Genomic DNA, 22,960 nt, shown 5'->3' with positions numbered 1-22,960 from the left:
TACTACTAGGTAGGAAGAAGTAATACAGCAAGGTGTTGATTTGAGTGACTTTTGAACTGAATGAGAAATGCTGTTAGTCCTCACTAATTGTTATTGGCTGAAGACTCACGTGTTTTATACACCTGCTAGATTCAAAAAGTCTGCACCATTCTGCAGTTAACACACCTGGGTTGCTCTCTGCTTTTCTCATCTTCCACAAAGTGGAGCTACAGCTGCACTAAGAGAAGGGAATGTGGAAAAACAACTTAAGCATAAGGCAGTAATATTCTGCAGTGAAAAAAAGTTGAAGCTTGACAGCTGAAAGTGAAGGAGAGATAATTCATCAGTCCAGCTTTGCAGTGCTCTAGATGCAGAAATCTAGAGGCTTTTCATCTTAATCTATCTTGAGTGAGCAGTGAAGTGTGTGTACAGCTTGCACATGGCATACCCTTTCTTTATTTTGGCACAAACCTTACTGGGGAGTGTTTCTTGTGGGAGACAATGGTTGGGTTTCAAACCTTTGGTTTCATTTGCAGGTAGAAAGGTGTGGTGGCATGTACTGCAACACTGAGTACTGGTGACTAGTTTCTGCTGTAACTACCCTCAAGGTACTGTGCAAGCAGCCTTGTGAAATCTCTAAAAAGTCCTCAGTGATGCTTTATAGCTGAGTAAGAGTGTCCAAATATTCTTGAGGTTTGAGCTGTGTCAGGACCAAAACTCTAATCACTGCTGCAGCCCTGTGTGGCTCTGAGTGACCTGAGGTCAGATAAATGGCATTTGGTTTCTGCCTGCAGAAGAAGTGTAATAATGCTTACCAACTCATTACTGAAATAAGGCTTTAGATGTGATGGGCAAGGTTTATATAGTAAATTGAAAATGAGTTCCTAATTAGGGAATTAATGGCATCGTTAATATATAACTCTGTTACATACTGTCTAGAAAACTCTCTTCCTCAAATTTTCAAAGAGTGAAAGATTTTAGTTTCCTAGTTACATACGTAACTAGGGGATCAGAGGAAGCAGACAGGTGAAGTAAATTACATAAGATTCATTGAAAAAAGGCCAGTCAGAAGTAAACCCTGATGATCACAATGTAGCATTCTGCCAGTAAGGCTATCAAGTACTTAATTATCTCCTAGGCACACAAGAACTTCAATTAACTAGGATGGTAAACCTGACCAAAAACCAGCTGCAGCTGTGATTGGAATCAGAGAAGGTTTGGGAAATGCAGCCATGGACTGTAAAGCAAAAGAAACAATACAGGGCACATCCACATGTGGGGTATAGACAAAGGCAGTGTTTCCCCCAGTTTTTAGTGGCAGAAATAAGACAGAAGATAAGTTGGCTATCTGGGTATGAACAACTGATGCTCATTGATTTGAAGGGGAGAACTTGGGGGTGAAAGATGGTGGGTGATGGGATTATGGGACTGATGGGACTAATCACTGAGTCCTAGAATAGATTGGCTTGGAATAGACCTTTAAAGGTCATCTAATCTGACTGCACTGCAATGACCAGAACTTCTTCAACTAGATCAGGTTGCTTAGAGCCCCATCCAACATGACCATGAATGTTCACAGGGATGGGGTATCTACCACCTCCCTGGACAACCAGTTGCAGTGTTTGACCACCCTCACAGTAAAAAATTTCTTCTTTATATCCAGTCTGAATCTACCTTCTTTCAGTGTAAAACCACTGCCCTGTCATATCACAACAAGCCCTGCTAAGAAGTCTGTCCTCATCTTTCTTACAGCCCCCTTAAATGTTGAAAAGTCACAACTAGGTCACCCTGTAATGTTCTCTTTTCCAGGCAGAACAATCCCAATTCTCTCAGCCTTTCCTCATAGAAGAAGTGCTGCATCCCTCTAATCATCTGCATGGCCATCCTCTGGGCTCACTCCAACAGGTTGATGTCCTTTCTGTGCTGAGGACCTCAGAGCTGGATGCAGTACTCCAAGTGGGGTCTCTCACAAAGAACAGAGTGGAGGAGCAGAATCCTCTCCCTTGACCTTCTGGCCACGCTGCTTGTGATGCAGCCCAGGATGCGTTTGGCTTTCTGGGCTGTGAGTGCACATTGCCAGCTCATGTCCAGCCTCTCATCTACCAGTATCCCCAGTTGCTTCTTGGCAGGGCTGCTCACAATCCCTCCATCCCTCTGCCTGTATTGATACTGGGAGCTGGGCACCCCAGCCCAGGTGCAGGACTTTGGCCTTGTTGAACCTCATGAAGTGCCCAAGGGTCCACTCTTCGAGCTTGTCCAGATCCCTATGGACAGCACCCCCTCCCCTGGCTGTGTCAACTGCATTACTCAGCGTGTTGTCGTCTGAACACTTGCTGAAGGTACACTGACCTACTGTCTGTCATTGATATTACCCAGTACTTGTCTCAATATGGACCCCTGAGAGGCACCATTTGTCACTGATCTCCATCTGGATATTGAGCCAGTTGACCACTAACCTCTGGATGCAACCTCCAACCAGTTCCTCATCCTCCTACCAGACCATCCATCAAATGTCTATCTTCAGTTTAGAGAGAAGGATGCTGGACATTCCTGCAGTATGGATAGTCTGGCTTCTTGCTGTTATGTTTATGAGTAAACTTCTGATCTCACTCTTTTATACCTTTTAGCCCAAGTAGGGAGGAATGGGATGCAAAATCCAGTTCTGCACCAGCTGAAGTCAGCTGCTCCTCGTCAGGACCTTCCTTGTTTCGTTCTGCACTTCTGGTGAAGAGGAAGACCTGACCTTATGTCTTTGCTAAACACTCTACTTTTTAAACACAGGAAGACTGATTGCTTGTATCTGCAAACTGAGAAAATAGCTCACTGCTCCTTGCAAAGTCCTTGGTTTCTGTTATTACACCTTGAGCTAAGTCTGGACAGTATTCTCCAGGCAGTTTCTGGGAGCCATGTGTTAGGAATCAGTTATTTCATGGTATTATCCAGATCAGTAATTTCCAGTGCAGGGATTTTTCCCCCTTGATGAGTACCCTGTGGCTGTGTTACCAGACATGTGTTGAATCATATTGCATGACAAGGAAGAGACTATGTTTCTGCTAATAAGACCAAATTCACTCCATGGATAACTGTTTTAGATAATTAACAGGATCAAATGTTTTCATTATGTTCCAAGTACTTCAGATGAAAAGGATACAATTCTTGCAGGATTTTAAAAATTGTCTAGCTCTACAAAACATGTCACAGTAAGAGGCTGTTCTATATGGGAAATGTATTGTTAATGAGATGATCAGGAAATGGCATTAATCTTCTCTTTAAAAAAAAAAAAGAAATAAGGACGAGTACAGGATATGCAAATCCAGAGGCTTTTGAGTAAGATGATTTGGTTGGTGATAATCTGATTGTTTATCAAATTACATCAATGGTAATTTCAGATTTGCAATGTTAAAAGCTATGGATCTTGAAGCCCTTTGCTGTGGCTTTGGAATTTAAATAGCTGGTATTTGCAATGCAGTAGTGCCCAGATGCCCAAATTGTAGACCAGAAGTCTGTGTGCTACAAACTTTAGGAAAAGTGAATATGGCAGCAACGTGCATATAAATAAAGTAGGAATGTGGTATATATGCCAGGTAATACACTCATCAAGGAATAGTGTGTTACTGCTTGCATGTGGAGGAGACCTACCCTATTTGAGGTGCTAAGGAACACAGTGCACCAGTGCATACTTGTGTTTAACAGCTGCTAGTCAAGCAACCTGCTGTGTAATTGTGTGGGGATGTGAAATATTTTGTCATGAAGAAGCTCCTCATCTATCCTTGAACATACCAAGAGTCCAAGAGGATTTATGGAGCTGTCACCTGGGAGATAATGAATGCACACACATACAAAAGAGTGAAGACGCTATAAAACCCTTAGTCTGGCTGGCAGGAAAATGAAGGACTTCCTCAATAGTGCTTTTAACTTGCTTATCTCTTCAATGCATTTTAAAATCTAGATTCACTTCCATGAAGTTCACGTCCACGTCACCTGTACTGACATTGTTTAATGTTTGCTGTCTACTCTGTATCACATAAATTTTTCTTTAAAATAGCTGGGAGTGTGTATGGGATAGCGGTCTGACCAAGTTTGCTCCTCATGACATGCCTTAAAAAGAGAATGTAAGTCAAACCAGCCTAAGTCAGGTCAAGAGCAGAGTGAGTCCTCTCAGCATGTGATTAGAGAAGTATTTGTGCTGCCAGCTTCATAAAAGGCTGGGAGACTGGAAAGGCTCATGTGCAGTCCATATTGATTGTTCAGTTGCCTTAGTTATAATGCAATGGGCTTGCATTATGGTGCTAGGCAGGGACAGTATTCTCTCTCTCTCTCAGGGAAGAGGTTACAGGAGGTTTGATGAAGACATTTGAGATGACAAAAATTGTGGTGGGAACTGATTTAGAATTTCTGGTGCAGAGGGGAAAAAAAGCCCTCAGTTTTGCCCAGTCTATCACATTTCTTCTCCATTAAACGTGCTACTACACTTCTTTCAAGAGCTGGTGTGACTCATCATTGCTAATAAGTTATAGAATAAGACTGAAAAAAAGTATACTTTACATGGCACATGTACAGAGTGGTATTATGCTTTGGGAACTGATTAAATGCTGTAGCATCTTTGTAGTTTATGTTTTGAAACAAGTATCAACTGCTTGCAAAGGCTTCTGCAGCTTGGTGTTTTTCCCTGAACCCATGTTCCTAGGAGATTTTAGGCACCAATTGTTGTAGAGTGGTTGAATAAACTTTACAAAGTTGGCTCGGCAGAAGTGGACCAAGGGAAGTATGAGAAGAATAAACAGTGGAACAGCTTGTACTCCGCTGTATTAGGGAACACGGTAAATATTACATAAACAGTAGCAAATATGGGATCAGAAGAGATCTTTTGGCTCTATTGACAGAACAGTGACATGGGGAAAGACTAAAGCAGGTAATAACCATGTGGGCTGGGGATAGAGAAAGAGATATGGTCCCCTGATCTGCAAGCAATTTCTTTTTCTTCCTGCATTTTTGCCGCTTTATTCCTCTCTATTATCTGTACTTCAAAAAATGTCAGTTGAAGAAGCTTGCCTGCTTTTCTTGCTTGCTGTTGTTGCATTACTAATTACTGCAGATTTAATTATGGTCATGGTGCTCAAACCTTTCAGGCAAGTATTTGTGTTAAATCCAAGGAATGAGAGCACTAACTAGTCCTCATCACTGGGCTGGAGTGGGAGAGGTGATTTTTTGTGTTGAGAAAAAGGCTCTTTTTGGAAGCATGCAGTAAAGCAACAATAATAACCCAAATCTTCTCAGATTTTTATTCTGGAGACTTAGAAGGCTCAAACACAAGGTAGTATGTGAGTTGGGTAGGACTCATCTTTGCTCTGGTACAAATCTCTAGGTGCATACTTTTTCTGTACTATAGTAGAAGTCTGTGTAGCTAGGATACATATTTACTCCTTTGCTGTACATTTTTGTCATGGGTTTTTTGTTACTGTTCATTTATATAGTCTCCATAAATGTCTTTGTGTTCCTCAAGATTGGCTCTTTTTAGATTTACTTTTCAGAACTTCCTGCTAAGGACTGCCTTAAATCCTTTTTATATACCCTCTGGTTCAACAACAAAGACTTACCTGATTCAGCCTGCCATGGAAGCTTTTTACTCTCTACCAGACCACATGACAGCTCTTAATGGGGCAGTGTTTTCCAGCTTTTCCAATATGTATTTTCCAAGGTTTAGTTTGATCTTTGAAAAGTAATTTGAGACATTTGCATGGAGGGTGCTACGTCTCAGTGGCAGCAGGAACTGTAATGGACAAATGCCCATACTGAAGTCAGGAAGCATCCTGGCATCTGTACATGTGCTGCACTGGGACACAGAGCATGTTCTCTGGATGTGTGAAGTGTGTCTACAAATAAACATATTCTAAATAATGTATATGAAGGCTAAATATATATATATATGAACAATGTAATTTGAACCACCTTTATGTACTACCAGTTCATCACAAGCTTTCATTATGTCCTTAGAGACTACTGGGAAGACAAACCTATTTTTCTGTATGCAATTCTTGTACAAAAAAGAGGTTCTGCTTTCATTTTCCATAGTGGTTTGACTAGCTCTCTTACCTTGTCTTCTCATTTGAGATGACATTTTTTGTACCACTGTTCACAAATCTCTTCACAATATTTGGGTGATCAGTATAATTTGAGTTGAAGTGCCTGACTGGGTACTGGGTTCTCAATTTATGAAATTAGAGATGGCCTCATAATTTAGATCTGTTCCAGCTGAAACAATTTTACAGCACAGGTAAATTTTGTCACCTCATTCATCTGTTTTCTAGATCATTAATAAATGTTCATCTGCAACAATGAACGTTTTTAGCACCTCACCCTTAATAATACACTATGTTGAAATTTGACCATTTAATCTTCATTTAATCTATGAAGAGGGTTCTCTAAGTCACTCTGATTACTTAATTTCCTTGATAGCCTTCCATCAGAGTTTTGTCTATTAATCAGTGTCAGATCATGGTGTATGGCTGGAGAGGAGTGAGTGAAACTGAGGTTTGATAAAGCTGGGAGTTAAAGCCAGTTAAACAATTCAGCCACTTACTTGCTTTGGTGGGTTGGCTTTAAAATTCTTAAAACTGAATTAAACAATAGAAGTAACCTTGTATTTGAAAGAAGAAAATATATAAAAGCTGCTTTGAGTCTGAATGTCACAGAAACTATCTTAAAAAAAAAAAAAGTTTAACAATATTGCCAGTTTCATGAAGAAAAAAAAATCTTGAGCAGGATGCAAGTTACTGAGCTTCAGTCTGTCTTTCACCGGAACAAGTGGATGAGAACGTTTCTGACTAAGCGCGAAATAATTGACTTCAGCATTGCATTTTGGGTTCCAACTTGTCAGGCTTTCAATCAGGATGTTCAGCCAGGAATCCTTGTCCTTGTGATGAATGGTCCAAGGGAGAAGATAAATATAACCTAAGATCTTCAATGACAGATCCATGTCAGGGTTTTGGAACAATTTCTTGATGCCAGTGGGCACTGCTCCTTCTTAGGAGAAATCTTCTAGGCTAAGGTATGCGTTTGTGAACACAATAGAGAAAAGAACTGTCCCTGGGCTCAGAGAGAGTGCGAGCAAAATTAGGTCTGTGCAGGACTGTGGGATAATCTTGATTAGTGGAGCAGAGAATATTTTGCCACTTTTGTGCACTGGTCTTTTGTTTATGAGGAAAACTGATGTCGGCTCCATTGGGTGTATAACATCAGTGCATTATCGCCCACGGTGTGCTCTCCTTGTTGTGAGTAATAAGACAGTGTACAAAGATATGAAATGGTTGACTGAAATTAAATGTGAGCTGTCAAACTGATGAGAATGATTCTGTCAGAAGATGAAACTCTTTGTTTGGTATGGTTGTTATTTTTTTCATCTAAATGGCTGTTCAAAATCTCAGCGTGTTATCACACAGTGCATGCATAGACCAAAAATACTGCACTAGCTGTACCCTCCACCTTCAGCCCAGAAGCCTGGAAGAACTGCCTTCACTTCCCCAAGCTATTTGGTCTCTATAAGATCCATTAAGGACATCTGTACCATCCCCTGCTTTGTAGAACTTTCTTTTTTATTTTGAATACAGCATAATCTTGATGTAGATCTCTTTGTGTGGCCCTTTTGTCTTAAAATGTTGCTGCAGGTATCAGTCACGAAGTACCACATAAAGATTTCTCTGTACCAGTTTGTCACATGCTTTTGGAACTACTTTTTGATGCAGTATTAAAAGTATTCTCCGTATTGAATATAAAGATTTAATGTGTAAAAGGTAAATGTCATGAAGGCCGTGGTATGTCAAGAAAAATCCTTTTCCATGCTTTAATGCCTGGATGAACAGCAGCACTTGAGCTGACACTGAAAATAGGGGCTGGACATGAATTTGGCAGGTTTTTGTTCCGAAAAGCAAGTCAGCATGTGTACAACAAACTGAACTGGCAGCCTGAAGTGAAAATGTTAAAGCATAAATAAATAAATAAATAAATAAATAAATAAAGGAACTGACTGTTAGAGTAATCAAAAAATATAATGTTTTAATTCTTGCTTTGCATAATTAACAGGCAATTAACTTTCATTGACTCATGATGTGAAAAGTGATGGAGAGACAGATACTTTGCTTGGGTAACACTCTGACAGTTGGGAAGAATGTTTTTCTTGACAGTTGATTAGGGGTTAAATGAGCTGAGTAAAATTGGTAATTTTTGCTGCTTTCCCCACTTAGTGACAGCTATTATATGAAGCATTTTTAGCATTTTTCCTTACATTAGTTGTAATGACTGACTTCAACTGATTACTCTGTTGAAAGAACTGTTTTTGACTGACAAAGGTGTCTCTCTGGTATTTCCAAGATCTGCAAAAAATGTTGGTGCATACAGAACTGTCTCAATATATTTTTATTGATTGTCTTTGATAGATTTGGGTCTGCTCTTAAGCAAATTGCTCCTCTTAGGGAAGTGTGTGCTTGGTCTGATCATGCAACAGCTTAGATCATGAAGAAGGGATTAGAAGCATCTCATACCTCCATAATGTGCTACCTGCCTGTATCTGTGAGGAATGACTGTGCACCACAGCCCCTGCAGAGCAAGCACGCGTCACGGTGAGACACTGGATTATTATATTATTAGCTCAGACCAACTCGAGTGCGTGTGTGTGGGGTGAAGGGACAGGTCAAATTTCACAAAGGTGAGGTGGTGCCCAGCCCTAATCCAGCCCCTTGGAGCCCCCGGAGCAGCCCTGGCACAGCTGTCAGCTACTGGACACTGGGAGCACTGCCCACACCCCACCCCTGGAGCCCCAGCCCAGTCCTGATCGGCTGGAACACCAAAGTACCACCTAGGGGGGAGGGAGTAGCCACAGGGGACCAGAGTAGACAAAACTAGCACCTTACAGCCAGTCTGTGGGTGTGGCCCTGACATCTCCTGGACTCCTGGTACCTACGCTGGATCTACGCTGGACCTGGGGTGGTAGCTATAATTATCTCCTTTTCTCTCTCTCTCTCTTCACTTCTTCTCGTAATCTCCTCTCTTAATATTTTGGGTAACTTAAAGCTGGATGCGTTGGATTTTGCCAAGTGGTACGTGTTAGCATGTGCTAAGTCAATACTTTGTGGAATGCTTTATTTTGGTTGAATGTTGCCCTTTAAAATTTTGCCAAGTTCCCTTATTTTTCAAAGTTTGTCAGAAAAGTGTGTTATTTGACCTCCTGAGAAACGTGTGCAGTGCCTTCTCCTGTGTGCTCTTTTATGCTATTATAATAACTGAAAGCTCTTTTAATAGATCTGGCGAGCAGACTTTTGAAGCCTTGTGCTTTTTGAAAGTAAAATCTCTTCGATGAGCTTGTAGCTCAAACCTGTGATCTTACAATCAACCCCCAGCAGTTCTGTAAAGCCACAGAACATCAGTCATTCACAGTTTTGGAGGAGTAACTGCTCTTCCCATCACCAGACCCACTGTGAGCAGAGACACCTTCCACTAGATCAGGTTGCCCAGGGCCCATCTGACCTGGCCTTGAACACTTTCAGGGATGAGGCATCCACAGCTTCTCTGGGCAACCTGTTCCAGTATCTCACCATCCTCACAGTAAAGGATTTCTTCCTAATATCTAATCTAAACCTACCCTCCAGTTTAAATACAATGCCCCCTTGTCCTATCACTACATGCTGTTGTAGAAAGTCCCTCTCTATTCACTGCCTGCAACACCTCCCCACTGCCCCTCCTCCCCATTTTAAGGTTTTATTTAATGATCTTTAGTCTCTAAGAGGCTTGATTTTATGGTCAGCTTAGAAGTAACGCTTGGATGTAGGTTAAAATATACCATCTCTCTCCAAATGAAAACTTCAACCACAGCTCTAACACAACTGTCTGGAAGAAAAGTGATGCGTAGGTAACTACTTTGCAGTTTTTCTTGTGGTACAGAAACTAGTTCATGTTTGGATAGAGGATGATGGGTTTGGATAATAATCTTGGGTAAACAAGGTAATGGTCCTCCATCTGCAATAGAGGGGAAGAATTCATCTGCTGGAGTGCTGCTGGCTGTGACCATCTTACTGATGAAAGCAACCCCTCAGAAAGCGCTGTGCTATTTCACTTGCGATACTTCAAAGGGTATGATACTGTGTGAAAGTCCTGGAGTGAAATGTCTTTTCAAAGTTTTAGATCAAAAGAGAAATGCCAGAACATCAACAGGAAATAAAACATTTTTATTGAATATCTGTGTAATATGTATGTTATTTTAACGACAATTGGAAAACTCTACTGTGGGAAGTCACTACACAAAGTGAAACAAAATATAAACCACCTCATCAAAAATGAAGGTAAAATACAGCTAAAGTTGTCAGCTCGCGGGCCACGAGCGATATGGCAGGATAAAACACCCCAAACATTTCTACAAGATACAGAGAAAACCCACACAGAGAAACACTCAAGCAGGCAGTAAATATACACAAAGGCAACTAGGATCTTTCTACAGCATCAGATTCTAATACTTCACACAGCTTTGTCAGAAAGGTACATGTGGCTTCTTTGAGGATGAAAATGTCATCTTGGTCACATGGCAGGTTCAGTCTCTGAGAATCATTGTACCTTACAAACCAGTTCTAGGGTGACGTTCAGTCTGGCAGTGTAGGAAGAGAAAGCATTAAGAATACCTTAACACAATGAGTCAGTCCTGGCATGTTGAACTTGCAGCTATCCTGAATGAACAACTGAAAGCTGGAGACCATGAAGCTCGTAGGCTGGAAAGCTGACTGTCTACTTTTTCTCTTTGGTGGGGTTTGGTCCTTAAGGATAAGATTTTAAAATATTCCAGCTTGATGCTTTGCATGTATGTGCCTGTTTCTATCAGAAAATGTCTCACTTGTGTTTTTTCTGTGTTTCATGTAAAAAAAGAAAGAAAATGCATCTTGCTATTCTCACTTTTGGAGGTGGGAAGAGATCCAGGCTTTATTCTCCTCCCACATCTTTGCTGCTGCTGCTTTTACCCTCCAAGTACTGAAAAACAGCGGTGCTTGGCCATCACTGCACTGACCCCTCAGTCTGTCACACCTCTCCCAGAAGCAGAGCCTTGAGGGAGGCTGTGAATTTAGTTTTCAGTGCACACTTCTCTGAGTACATTCATCTTTGTTGTTTCAGTAGTTTCTGTTAGATGCAACAGATTGATAAAAACATTAATGGTTAATTCTCCTGCCTCCCTCCAAAAGCAATAGCATTTCCACATTTCTGGGGTAGTTTGCATTGCTAAAAATAATGAACTCTTCAAAGCATTATAAATATATTCACAGCTTGGAAAGATAAGCGAGGGGCCTCAAAGGACAGTACATGAGATAGAAGTGATGCCCTAAATGACTTGATGAGATGGTACGAGCAGAGATGACATGCTGGGTAGCTGTAAGATGACTGTCTACATAAAGCAGCAGGGGTTGAGGGCAGCTGAAATGTAGAGTATTGCACAGGGCTTGACAAAATGCTGCGTGGTCAACCCAGTCACTATAGCATCCTTGTCCCCCGCATAGCTCTCCAGTTCTAAATTGGTCCATAATAACTAGAACTGCTTGTGCTACGCGTTCCTTCGGCAGTGCAGTAGAAGGGAATGGCAGTATTATTACAATATCACTACGGAATAAATTGATTGCTATCCACTGAGAAAACTACATTTCTAAGCACACACGGCAGTCACAGTGATACACAGAGCAGTCTTTCAAGACTCTTATGGAATGACTAATAGCTTCATAATAGTGCCATTTACTACATAATAACATTTAAAACATTTAAAAACTCCTCCTGAAACGAGCATCTAGTATACAGAAGAGGTTGCTTCAGTTTTCTAGAACTTGTTCTTTGTTTTCACTTTTTTTTTAAAGGACAAATTAAAACTTAAGTATAAATAGTATATAAAAGGTCACTAGCTGTTCTCTTTTGGCTTACTTTGAAGTGCATTTAGAACTATGGCTAAATTTTGTCATCTTCTGATGGGATTACAATACTGTCTGTTTACCATGAAACTATTTTGTATAATAAACTCACACGGCTGTGTCTAAAAAATATTCTGCATTCCTTCTAATCTGAGTTAGTATAATAAAATATTTTGTTACAAATTCTAATGTGCAAACTCATTATAATGTGAAATCGTGGATGGAATTCACAGTATGCAAATTTTGTATAAAGGTGATAATGGAGAGCTACTCTTGTTTTCATGGCAGCATTTTGTTACTGCTGCATCTCCCTCCTCCCCCTCCCTGCACAATCTCTGCAATGGTCTTTCTTTGTATGTTAGATGAAATTGTTGCCTCCGATGGAACTGCTTCCTCAGCTTTCAATCTAAAGCCATTTCAGTCTGTTATGTGTTTGCTTTGGAATATATACAAAAAAATTGTATCCTGGCTTCTGGCTACAGCTCCTTGAGGTCAGCCATGGAACTGCTCAGATCATGCTAAGTTGCCTGTGAAAGATGTCTACCCAGTTGGATTTGCCCCTCCAAGATTCACTGTGGATGTGAAGCGTGTTATTAGGATGGTCCAGTTGAAAGCTCAGATTTAAGTTGTCCTTTAAGATGTCAGTGTAACACTACTAGTGCCTTACAAGTTGGATTTTTTTTTTTTTCTGGAATGCAGACGATACAATAGTTACCCTATAATATATTATCAGCTCTCCTATATCTCAGTCAATTTACATAATTTAAAATAGAACATCTTATTAAAAACATCTAGATATACACAGATTAGGAAACGCTTACAACATACAAATACACAAACTAGAAATAAATTCTCAGCATACTGGTGTATATATACAACTGTGTGATACAATAAATAATTTCTGTCATGCTCTATCTACACATCATATTGCTTAAAAGAAGAGTAGATTGGGGGGGCAGTGGTGAAATGAAGCGCCTTTAAAAGGCTCTCTACGTTTAAATTTGTGCAAATTAAAATGGGAATTTAAAAGTACAACTGATCCGTGTCAGGAACACATGGTTGGAAATTAAAGGACCCATATTACTGAGGTATTTACAGATACTGGCTAAAGAGCACTATGTGGGCAAATGCAGAAAGGCTTCTTCTTCTTTTTCTTCTTCATAATTTAATTTAATTTAATTTACTTCTTGACTGCCAGCATGGCATCTACCTCCTCCTCGGGCTGTAAGGTGTGCCACTGTGCAATGGGCCGCCGGGGGTTGGCCAGCATGTCTGACCAATGCCGCAGCTCCGCTCCAGTGCTGTTGTAGCCCACAAAGACTTTCCCGATGGCATCGTTCTTGCCAATCTTGTCATAGTCCAAAACAGTCACAACAATTTGCACTTTCTACAATGAGACAGAGAAAGAGCAGTGAGCATGACCTAATAAGGAGAAGGTGGGCAGGCATGAATGTGGGGAGACACCAATGCAGTGGAGAAGCCATGAAAGGGGTGTGTGACAGCCAGAGCAGATTTCCTTACTGAGAAGCAAATTCAAACTTTGTAAGTCTTCCAAATCAAATTGAGTTTACAACCTCCCTGTTAACTTGTAACTCACCCCATTGCATCAAAGAGTTTCATATGGAAATTGGGGTCGATTGTTTTTCCTTTAACAGATTAACAACCTACAGGTAAGGTAATTCAAAAGTTGTGCAATTTAACACATCATTATTGTTTATGCAAATAAATTAACAGCTAAAGCTCAGAAATGGCTCTACCCCAAATTAATGTTTGCAGTGTTGTGCACCCTTTTCTTAGTTGCCATTCTGCTTCTAAACAACTCTTACCCATCCACCCAGCATGCTAGTCAGGTGTTTGCAGATAAATTCAGAAGATAGCCCTTATGCTTACTAAACACATACACACACACACATACTCATCTGTGTTTGTGTCTGTGTGCATGCATGTGCACACGAGTAAGTATGTGTGTATGCTGTGTATATTCTGTATATTTATAAAGAAGTCTAGAAAACAGGCTGCATGCTCAGGGAATTTGGAACAGATGTATAAACCCCACTGTCTTGGCGCTCTGACATACTGGCAGTGCCTATGACTGAGCTGATGTTGGAGTGCTACTTCTGCAGGAATGGTGACCTCTGGCAAACAGAGTTACACTTGTCCCACTCAGTTTGTGCGAGCCCATCTGTCACAGCTCACAGACAATTTTCCATTCATTTAGACTGGGGCACACTGGGAGATGTTCAAGCCAAGCTTTGGGTATGTGTTTGTGTGCACATGCACACATTTCTCTCCTTCAGGTCTGTAATAGTTGTCAAAAGAGCATATACAGCTATTCCTTCAGTGGAGTGGTGTTCTTCCCCAGCGGCACCTAAGATGTTCACAGCCATGGGCTAATTCTACTAAATTGTAAACACTTCTCCTTACAGAGTTTTATTTTTAAAGATGAACATACAGTTCTTTTCCTGATTGCTTATTACAGCGCTTCCTGAATAGGAGGAAGAAAAGCCCTGAAAAACATTTCTTCCAGAAAAATCTTTTATTCTCCAGAATAATTTTTTTTTTTAAATTTAAGGCTTTAAATATATCTACAATCTGGACTTCTTACTAGAATGATTAATTTCAGTGCTTGTAATAGGATTATCTTTTAAAAGTAGCAAGACCAGGCTCATGAGGTTTATATTATAAAGTCCATTCCCTTACAGGATTGCACAAATCACTGAGCCAGAGAAAGAGATGATTCCAACAGGCACTAAAGTATTTATATAGTTGCTGGTGACAAAAGTGTACATCAAACTCAAGACTCTCTCTCCCCAGAGCACTCAGGAAAAAGGCAATATCCTGAAGCAAGTATTTCTAGATGCCAAAATCATGTTTCAGTGTTGCTGTTTGCAATACACTTTTAATGGTACGCCCCCAAATGAACACTTATGTTTTAGATGCATGGTACAATCACAGATATAAAAAGTAAGCGTGAGACTATTTATTTACAGTACAAAAAATGCTTGCCTGCTGTGCCTAGAAGCTTGGGGGCTAGTTACTGTTGGATTTTTGTTTTTAGTATTAATTGTAAGACAAAAATGAGCACTGTAAATGAAAGACCCTTTTCCTTGCTCTGTAAAAATGCAAGAATAGCTAGCTCAGATGATTAACTCTGAGATGATTCTCACCTCGTGGTCTCTGGCCTAAAACTACAGAGAAATGTGAGCATCTCTTTGCCTTTGTATCACATATTAAAGGAGCAGCTGCACTGCAAAACCCAAGAGGTACTAGTAGAAAGCACTGCTTCTCTTAATAAACACTTGGATTAGCAGATTCCCAGTGTGATTAAGCCCTTTGGACTGAAAGGGCCCGGAGACATTGCTGCCTGCAGAGGCAGTTTGTTTTGCTGTGGCAAAACACGTGCCTGATCTGCCTGTAGCAACAGGATTTGACTTCCCAGTGGTGTTCTCCCATTACCCTTAAAGACATCACTTTCGTTCTCTTAAGAGCCAGAAGCCATAGTCACTACTAAATTGTTGAAAATGTTAATGTTTGGCTCATTTAAAATTATATATATATATATATATATACAGTGCTACTGAGCTGCTTTCTCTTCATGACCTCCTTTCTCTTTGTTTTCCAACAATCAAGAAACTTGTATAATCACTAATTTTTATTTGACTGTGAAAGTTTGCATAATGACTTTTACCTGAATTACCCCAAAGCCCCAGTGATCCTTACCATATTAAGCCTAAATATAATTTAAAAAGTGTTTTCCTAATGATGAAATCACTTCAGTATCCATAACGAAATAACCTCTAAATATAGTCTTTTATAACTAACTCCAAAATACATTGGCATATGACCAAAGTCTATAATTGCAGATTTAAAATTGGGGCTATATACTCAAGTAGGTAGCTATAAAGTAATTCTAATAAAATTATAAATAAAAAAAGACAAAAATTTAAACATCTAAACCACAATACTTTTTAAAGTACCTATATCCACCTTACAAAAATGACTTAGGATTAGAAGGCAAAATGGTCAAGTACCTACAGAATGGCTCTAACCATGCCAAAGCTCTTATCTGGTTATTTGGAGGTGCCTATTCCAGTTCCTTGATCCTGTCCCTATTTGGAAATGAAAATATTCATTGCCTAAATTGCTGAAGAGACTTGATTTGATTAATCTTTTTTTGGTTTTGCCTCTGAGTCTTTGATGCTTGTTATGAGGCCTTTCACAAGCACATAGACCAACTTTCATTAAAATCAAGGGAAATTAGGACCCACTGGATTTCTCACTTCTTGATTCCTAGAGTCCACAGACACCTGTACATGCTGAAGGGCGTGAAGAAACTGTAAATGGACCAGTCATGCATCCAAGTCACTGTTCCTACTGCCTCACCTTGTCTAATTTTATTATGTTTGTCAGTACCAAGTCAATAAAATGCAAGCACACAGTTTTACTTGAAATATGGGCCTTGGCTCCTGGGCTTCTCTCCAGTACAGTTACTATCAAAATCCAAGATATAGAGTGTGAAAACCCATACCGTGCTCTCATCTAATCCAGAGGGGGCTCCCAGTTTTGTCCAAGCCATTTAAACCCATTTAAACTTTTGGCACCTAACCCATACCTAACCCCCTCTTACAAGCCACAAAAGGATGTATTACCAGACTATTTTAATTATGGTCATTCAAACTGGGAGGCCCTGGAAAGGACATTTTCCCCACTCAGCTCCACCCAGAAAAGCTGTTGTATTGCATAACATTTCCATGGTTCTGGGGCTTCATGGGTGGGTGGGAAGTTCTTTTCTCACATGCCTCCTGAGATGGTTAAGAAGAGCTTCTCTCTTGTGATAAAAGATTAGTTAACATCAAAAGAAGTTAAACCTCCCTTATGAGAGATTATTTGCCTCCCAGTAGCCGAAAGGCAGGTCACAGTCCCTTAGAAAAATTACACAACACCTTGTCCTGGTATTTCCCACTGTTAATGTAGGTGACTTCCAGCTCACTGTGCTGATTTCTGAGACCCTTAATTTTAGGCTCTGGACAAAGGCTGGAGCTCTCCTGAGGTGCCAAGAGAGCAGTACTGACACCTGAGATTCTCAAATGCCTTTTTCCAAGGGACATAGGAATCACTGAAAAAGTTGTCATAGTGTAGTGAATAACTGAAAAAAAAGTTGTGGATGAATTAGGTGTTTTACTTAAGAGGGATGCTGCAGTGCTTTCAAAGAACAGGGCCAATAAATACACAAGGAACATATTTTAACAGATGATGCCAATTTTTTATTTCAAATAATTTGGGGAAAAATGCTATATATGCCTTTTCTTTTATCCCTATACCTTTTTGCTGGCACATTCCTTCACTATCTTCCTGTGGATTTTTTTTTCCAAAATCCATTTCTGTTGACAGAAAATGTCAGTTATCCATTTCTCACTGATGAATCAAAACTTCGTAAGTACTTTGCATTTTATCATTTCCCTCTTGAAGCAGTCACACTCAGCACAGGACTGGCACCTAGGTGCTAATGAAGGCATGCACACGTGATAATTAACAAGATTCCTGTTAAATATTTATAAGGGCTGAGAAATGGAATGGAGAGGGAAGACAAAACACTGTTTGACATTACCTGAATTTGCTCGAAGGGTACTTCAAAGCTGAAAGACTCGTTGTAGTAGGGATTCAGAGTGTTCTTTTTAATTGTAGTCTTTTTCTTCTTCAGCCTCTTACCGTTCTGCATCAGATGGATCTTCACATAGGGATCTAAGCATTCAAGAGAAGAAGCAGAGCTAAGAAGGATAGTTCTTTGTGTTTTCTACAAATTTTAATCCCACACATGTAGAGTAGATTAAAAAAAAAAGAAAACCCTTAAAGCCTGTATTTAAACAAAGTCTTAATTTCTACTATAGAAAAAGTCCTTTATGATTGTGATGCACTCATGACGGGAAAAGGTACAAAATATTTATTGCATTATCTTCTTAACATGGTGAAAGGAGAGGCAAAGTCCATTTAACTTTGTTCCATAGTTCATTAACCATCCTGGAAATGTTTTTACTATAACATTATTTACGTACTGCAAGCATTTCTCAGCAATGGGTTGTGGGGTGGTTTTCCAAAGACTGGTGAGTGCTGCCAAATGCACACACAACGGGTATAGGGCTGGGGTGTCTGGATGCTCTGCAACCTTCTGGCAACTATTCCCACTGCTCCTTGGGCAGGTGCTGCACTGTGGTTTTCCCATCCTCTGACCTCCCTGTGAGCTGTGACACAGCGCAGGGTCCATGGGTCTGGCACATGGCCAGACTGCCGTGCAGGAAGGGACTCTGCCCCTTAAACACCAGTCCTCTACCTTAGAGCTGCATGCAGCCAGAGTAAGGTGGAGGTCATGGTATCAGTATAATTTACAAATGGGGTTTGCCACTCGCTACTGAATTCCCACTGTTATTTTGAACGACTTCTGGTGGTGAAGTAACAGAACTCATTTGGTACCTAATCAGGTTATTTCTTGTGCAAGCAAAACTTTCATCAACTTTACAGTGGTGAATTATCTTGGTAATGATGATGTCAATGGAAATTTTACCTGCTTTAAAGAATAGTGCTATCAGTCCTTAATCTGTTACAAGAGCCATGTGGTTGTTTAGAGTATGAACCAGCATTCTTCCATGGTGGTGTTAATTAGCAGTACCTTCACTGAGCTCAGTTATTCTTCTGTTTAGGATTACTACAAAGCACCACTTGAAACATCTCAAGCTCATCCTTTTAAACAACTTTTATGGTACTGTCAGCAAAATTTGGGTAGGTACCTCTTTGGTTTAAGACTGTGGTGCAGATCAAGGCAAGCCTTCCCTTGAGTGATAAAGGCTGTGTAAAGTGCCTGCCAGCCACAAGTCACCTGCAGCATGAAGAGCCTGAATGCAAACTATCAAAGGAGAGGGCTTCTCCTTTCCCTCCTGAGAAAAGGTTAGGGCTACAGAAGAATGACAAATGACTGACAAATACTTAATATGAGCAACCCATGCTTTGTGACTCTGAAATTTTGTGCAATGAAATTAATGTTTAGAAGAGTAATTGCACTCTTCTACAGTAAATATACGCCTTCCTATGGAAGACCCAGATGTTTGGGACAGTTAAGTTACTGGAGTGACTTCATCCTCTGAAAGGAGCATAATTTTGGTAGTGGACTCTTCAATGAAGGTAGCAGACAAGGGTAAATAAGATCCAATGGCCGTGAAAAGAAACTAGACAAATTCTAACTTAGAAATAGGCATATACTTTAGCAGTAAGACTGAGATAGCTGGAATAGCTTCTCACTGTCTGTGGTGAACTCTCTGTAACAGAGGGTTAAGACTCCTTCCCCCTCAAAAGAGTCAAGTTCAAACAGAAATTAAATCTGGGTAGGTTTATGCTTGAGGCAAGACGGGATTGTAAGGGTTCCATGTGGCTGCACAACGAATTAAGGAGTATCATGTGAAGAGCAAAATGTTAGCAAAAAGTTAACAGAAGTCTATTTTTTTTTTTTTAATACTGAGTTAAACATCACTACACACATGGTTTTGAAGATCGAAAAACGGGCAGCTCTGGACTCCTTCCACATTACTTGATACTTGAGAAAAGCTTATCACTTTTGCTGAGGCTCCATGCAGAATGCAAAATTGTGTTAACATGAAAATGATGGTTTAGGTGTAGCTAATACATATTAAGATAGTTCAGTAGTCAAGGAGTAAGTGGTAGAATGTTAAGATATGAAAATGACATGAGATGCTGTCAAAATATAATTTAAGTAACTACAATGAGCTAGAAGGCTAAACAGTACAGCAAGACATTCTAATGAAGGGGATTAGAATGGAATAATTCTATTAAAATAAATGCAGGCAATATAAGCCAATCTTTAACTGATCTGTGCCTGTGCACAGACAATATACACAGATTTGATGATCATTCACATGTCCATTAGGAACTGTACAATAATGATTTATAAAGTGATGCAGAAATATTCCTATCTCGAGAAACAATCCATATTTTGGAGAAAAATATTTTTAATCTAGAAATCAGTATATGTGAGTGCTTGTACATCTACATGTATGTTTACTTTATATGATATGCTTCTACTGAATTTCTATAGTTCCTGTCTTCATGATGGTACTAGAGCAAAACCTGACCCCAGAGAACTCATGGCCATGGGACAAGACTCAGATAGATAGGTTTCTGTGGTTTCTTTTTCATGTCCTGATCTGTTTCTTCTGTTTGTCACTGGGGATTTGAGTTAGGCTGAGTCAAATGTCAGTTGCTTCGCAGGAAAGATTCAAATGGTACCACTGTGGTGCAGAACTGTAAGTGGCAGAGGTACCAAATGGAGCACAGAAGGGGGCATATGATAAAATATTTTAATATTTTTTCATCCGAGGGTAAAATTGTCATGCTAATCCAAATAAAAATTAGATATCACTTAACTGAAACCATGTTCCTTCTTTTCTTGTTTCAGAAGAAAGTATTAAATAAGTTTACTCATCCCGAACATTTAAAATCATAACAGGGTGTCCAGCTCAAGTACGTGGATGGGCTATTAGATTGTATATCCACTTCCTATTTTTTGAAGTATCCTGGTCTTGCCTAATTTTCCCCTCTCCTCATTCTTCTGTGTCCTACATATAAGCCCCTCTACCACTGCATTATCTTCAGTTACAGTCTCCCATATTCCATGGAATTAACTTTCTCAGCTCCCCAGTAATCTATTTGCTTGCACTCTATACAAAATACCTGTTGGAGCCCCTGCTGGTCTAGTGGTAAAGGCGCCGCGCTATCACCGCGGAGACCCGGGTTCGATTCCCGGTCAGGGCCACTCCCGGGCAGGTGGGGCTCGTTAGCCCTTAAAGGCAACCCACCTACGTCCCAGGACCTGCTGCACCGTCCAAGCTCGCTGGCCCCGGCAGATGAACCTTAGGATTAAAGGGTGGGCTCAGTTCCGCGCACACTGTGTCTCACCTAAAAAATCCAATGCGCAGGCTGGAAGGTGTAAAGACCTTCCCCGGATCTTCGCTCGCGAAGACTGGCCATTATACAAAATACCTGATACCTAAGTACAGACTTTCTTGTGACTTTATGAATAAATCTCTGAATAATTTTCTTCCACCAAATAACAGATGCTGAACTGCTTGGAGTCAATTATTGGAAGAAGGGATGCTAATCAAAAGAAAGCAGAACCTCCGGGAAGTGTCAGTCTCCAGTGATTTTTGTGAGATGAGGTTTAGTGCTAATGGAAACATCTCTCTTCCCTACTTGCAGTATAACCTCTGTGCTGACACCATTACTCATGCTGAGTAATACTTTAATATGTAAATAGTCTCACTGAATAACTGAGACTAGTAAGGATGACAGAACTGATATTACAGCCCTGCAATGAAAAATTGTCTGTTAAGTGCCTAGCCTGGGCATAAAGGGCAGAATTCTTCTGACCACATAGAAATGTCTACATCTGATGCCAATGAAAATAAATAAGCATCTCTTTATGTACTTTGGATAGTTATCTTACTCCGGAGCAAATATCTATCTTTAATCAAATAAATTGTACACCAAAATACTACTTTCTCTCCATGAGTGACCATCACTGTTTTTTCAAACAGTTTTATTCTTTTCAAGTAAACAAGGATTTAGAACCACATTACATCCAGAAATATCTGTGGATGGACACCCCCCCACCTCTATCTGGAAGAAAGGATGTTGCATCCAGATGTCCCTTTGCCAAAGGGGACAGAATAGCTGTGTGTCCTTTGCTTAGTAATTCATTTTAACCAGTGTGTAGAATTAAATAAAATTGTGCTATTTATTCCCTCATTAACAGTCTACCCATGAGTGCTAAAAAGATGCAAAATTCGTAACTAATTGTGCATTGTAGATTTTACAGTAATGTCTCAATGGAGGCTAGTTGAACAGCTTTTAAAGCACTGGGGAACCAGTTGACACATTTTGTTTTCCCGAAATTTGCAGTCAGATGCCAATACATTATTTAAAAGGTAATTGAAATGGTATGTTGTATCAAGACTTCTGGAGTCATTTGGACCATGAGGAATATATATATATACTTACAGTTGGAACCCTCCTATAATAATGACTAGTTGCAGACAAAGTGTAAACAAGATGGACTTGTTAGAGATTTTACAAAAGCAAACTTTACAATGGAAAAAGAAATACTACAACTCAAAAGAAGAAAATAGAGACAAATAGCAATATGTTAGGAAATGGTGGAACTTGAGAAAGATTGCTTCTCAGTGGTTTTAAGACAAAAAATTTGGTATAGGGATCAATAATCAATGAAAAATCATTTTCTACATAGGTAGGAGAGAATTCAGCACAAAATTTTCCATTTGTATGGATCTTCATCAAAAAAGTACAACAATGTACTTGGCTTGGGATGAATTTAATACAGTGGTTTATTCTGAATCCAAACAGAAGGACAGGGCCCATCTTTTTACAAATAATTGTAAGGCTTCTATAACCTAATCAAAATATGAATAGAAAGCACCTAGAAGTTGATAAATTTGAAAAGCCATACAGGGATAAAATTGGAATTGATTGGGTGTGCAAATACAGTCCCAAGATTTTGTGTGTGTTTGGAGCTTAACGCTTTAAAGAATAAAATGCCATGCAGCTCTGTGCAGTGGGATCATAGAAAACCCTCTACAAGTCTTGAATAAGCCTAACATGATTAACAGGAAAAAAAATTGAGCCAGAACAAACTAGTCATAGATACAGCTGAAGAGTTTCATATTACAAAACACTGTAATGAGATGTTCTCAACTAAAATGTAGAAACAGAGAAGAAATATGATGCCAGAATTGCCTTGAACTGTATTTTTGTCTTCAAAATGTTCAAGATAACTGGCTGCTCATTAGCATGTCTTTTTCCCCGTCAAAAGAAAATTTAGGCCCAACCCATGCCAAAGCACACATCACTGACATTTAGAGCAAAGGTGTCAGCAGACAGTAGAGTTTCCATTCTAGGAAGCAGAATGGATTCCTGAAGAGCTTGGAAATTGATCCAAGAAGTAAAGAAAATCAGGTTTGGAAATGCAGCTTTAC

At 39.9% G+C, this 22,960-nt stretch overlaps 2 protein-coding genes across 5 annotated transcripts in view; one reads left to right on the top strand and one right to left on the bottom strand.

The window, feature by feature from the left end:
• PPP1R12A (protein phosphatase 1 regulatory subunit 12A) overlaps window positions 1-22,960 on the top strand; it is a 1,052,766-nt gene that overhangs the window by 216,392 nt on the left and 813,414 nt on the right. The window lies entirely within an intron of this gene.
• The window catches only part of SYT1 (synaptotagmin 1), a 345,628-nt gene continuing 332,843 nt past the window's right edge, over window positions 10,176-22,960 (bottom strand). For all 4 annotated transcript variants that reach the window (XM_050324472.1, XM_050324473.1, XM_050324471.1 and 1 more), the window contains 2 exons: window positions 17,515-17,648; window positions 10,176-13,293 (listed from right to left, as the gene is read on the bottom strand). In XM_050324472.1, the coding sequence (XP_050180429.1) occupies window positions 13,087-13,293; window positions 17,515-17,648 (341 nt within the window). In that variant the 3' untranslated portion in view covers window positions 10,176-13,086. The remainder of the gene's footprint in view (window positions 13,294-17,514; window positions 17,649-22,960) is intronic.

This window comes from Myiozetetes cayanensis, unplaced genomic scaffold, assembly GCF_022539395.1.
Source record: "Myiozetetes cayanensis isolate MyiCay16 unplaced genomic scaffold, myiCay2020 scf3, whole genome shotgun sequence".
Lineage (NCBI taxonomy): Eukaryota > Metazoa > Chordata > Aves > Passeriformes > Tyrannidae > Myiozetetes > Myiozetetes cayanensis.
Note: the sequence above shows the minus strand (reverse complement) of the source record. Positions and strands in the feature narration are given on the sequence as shown.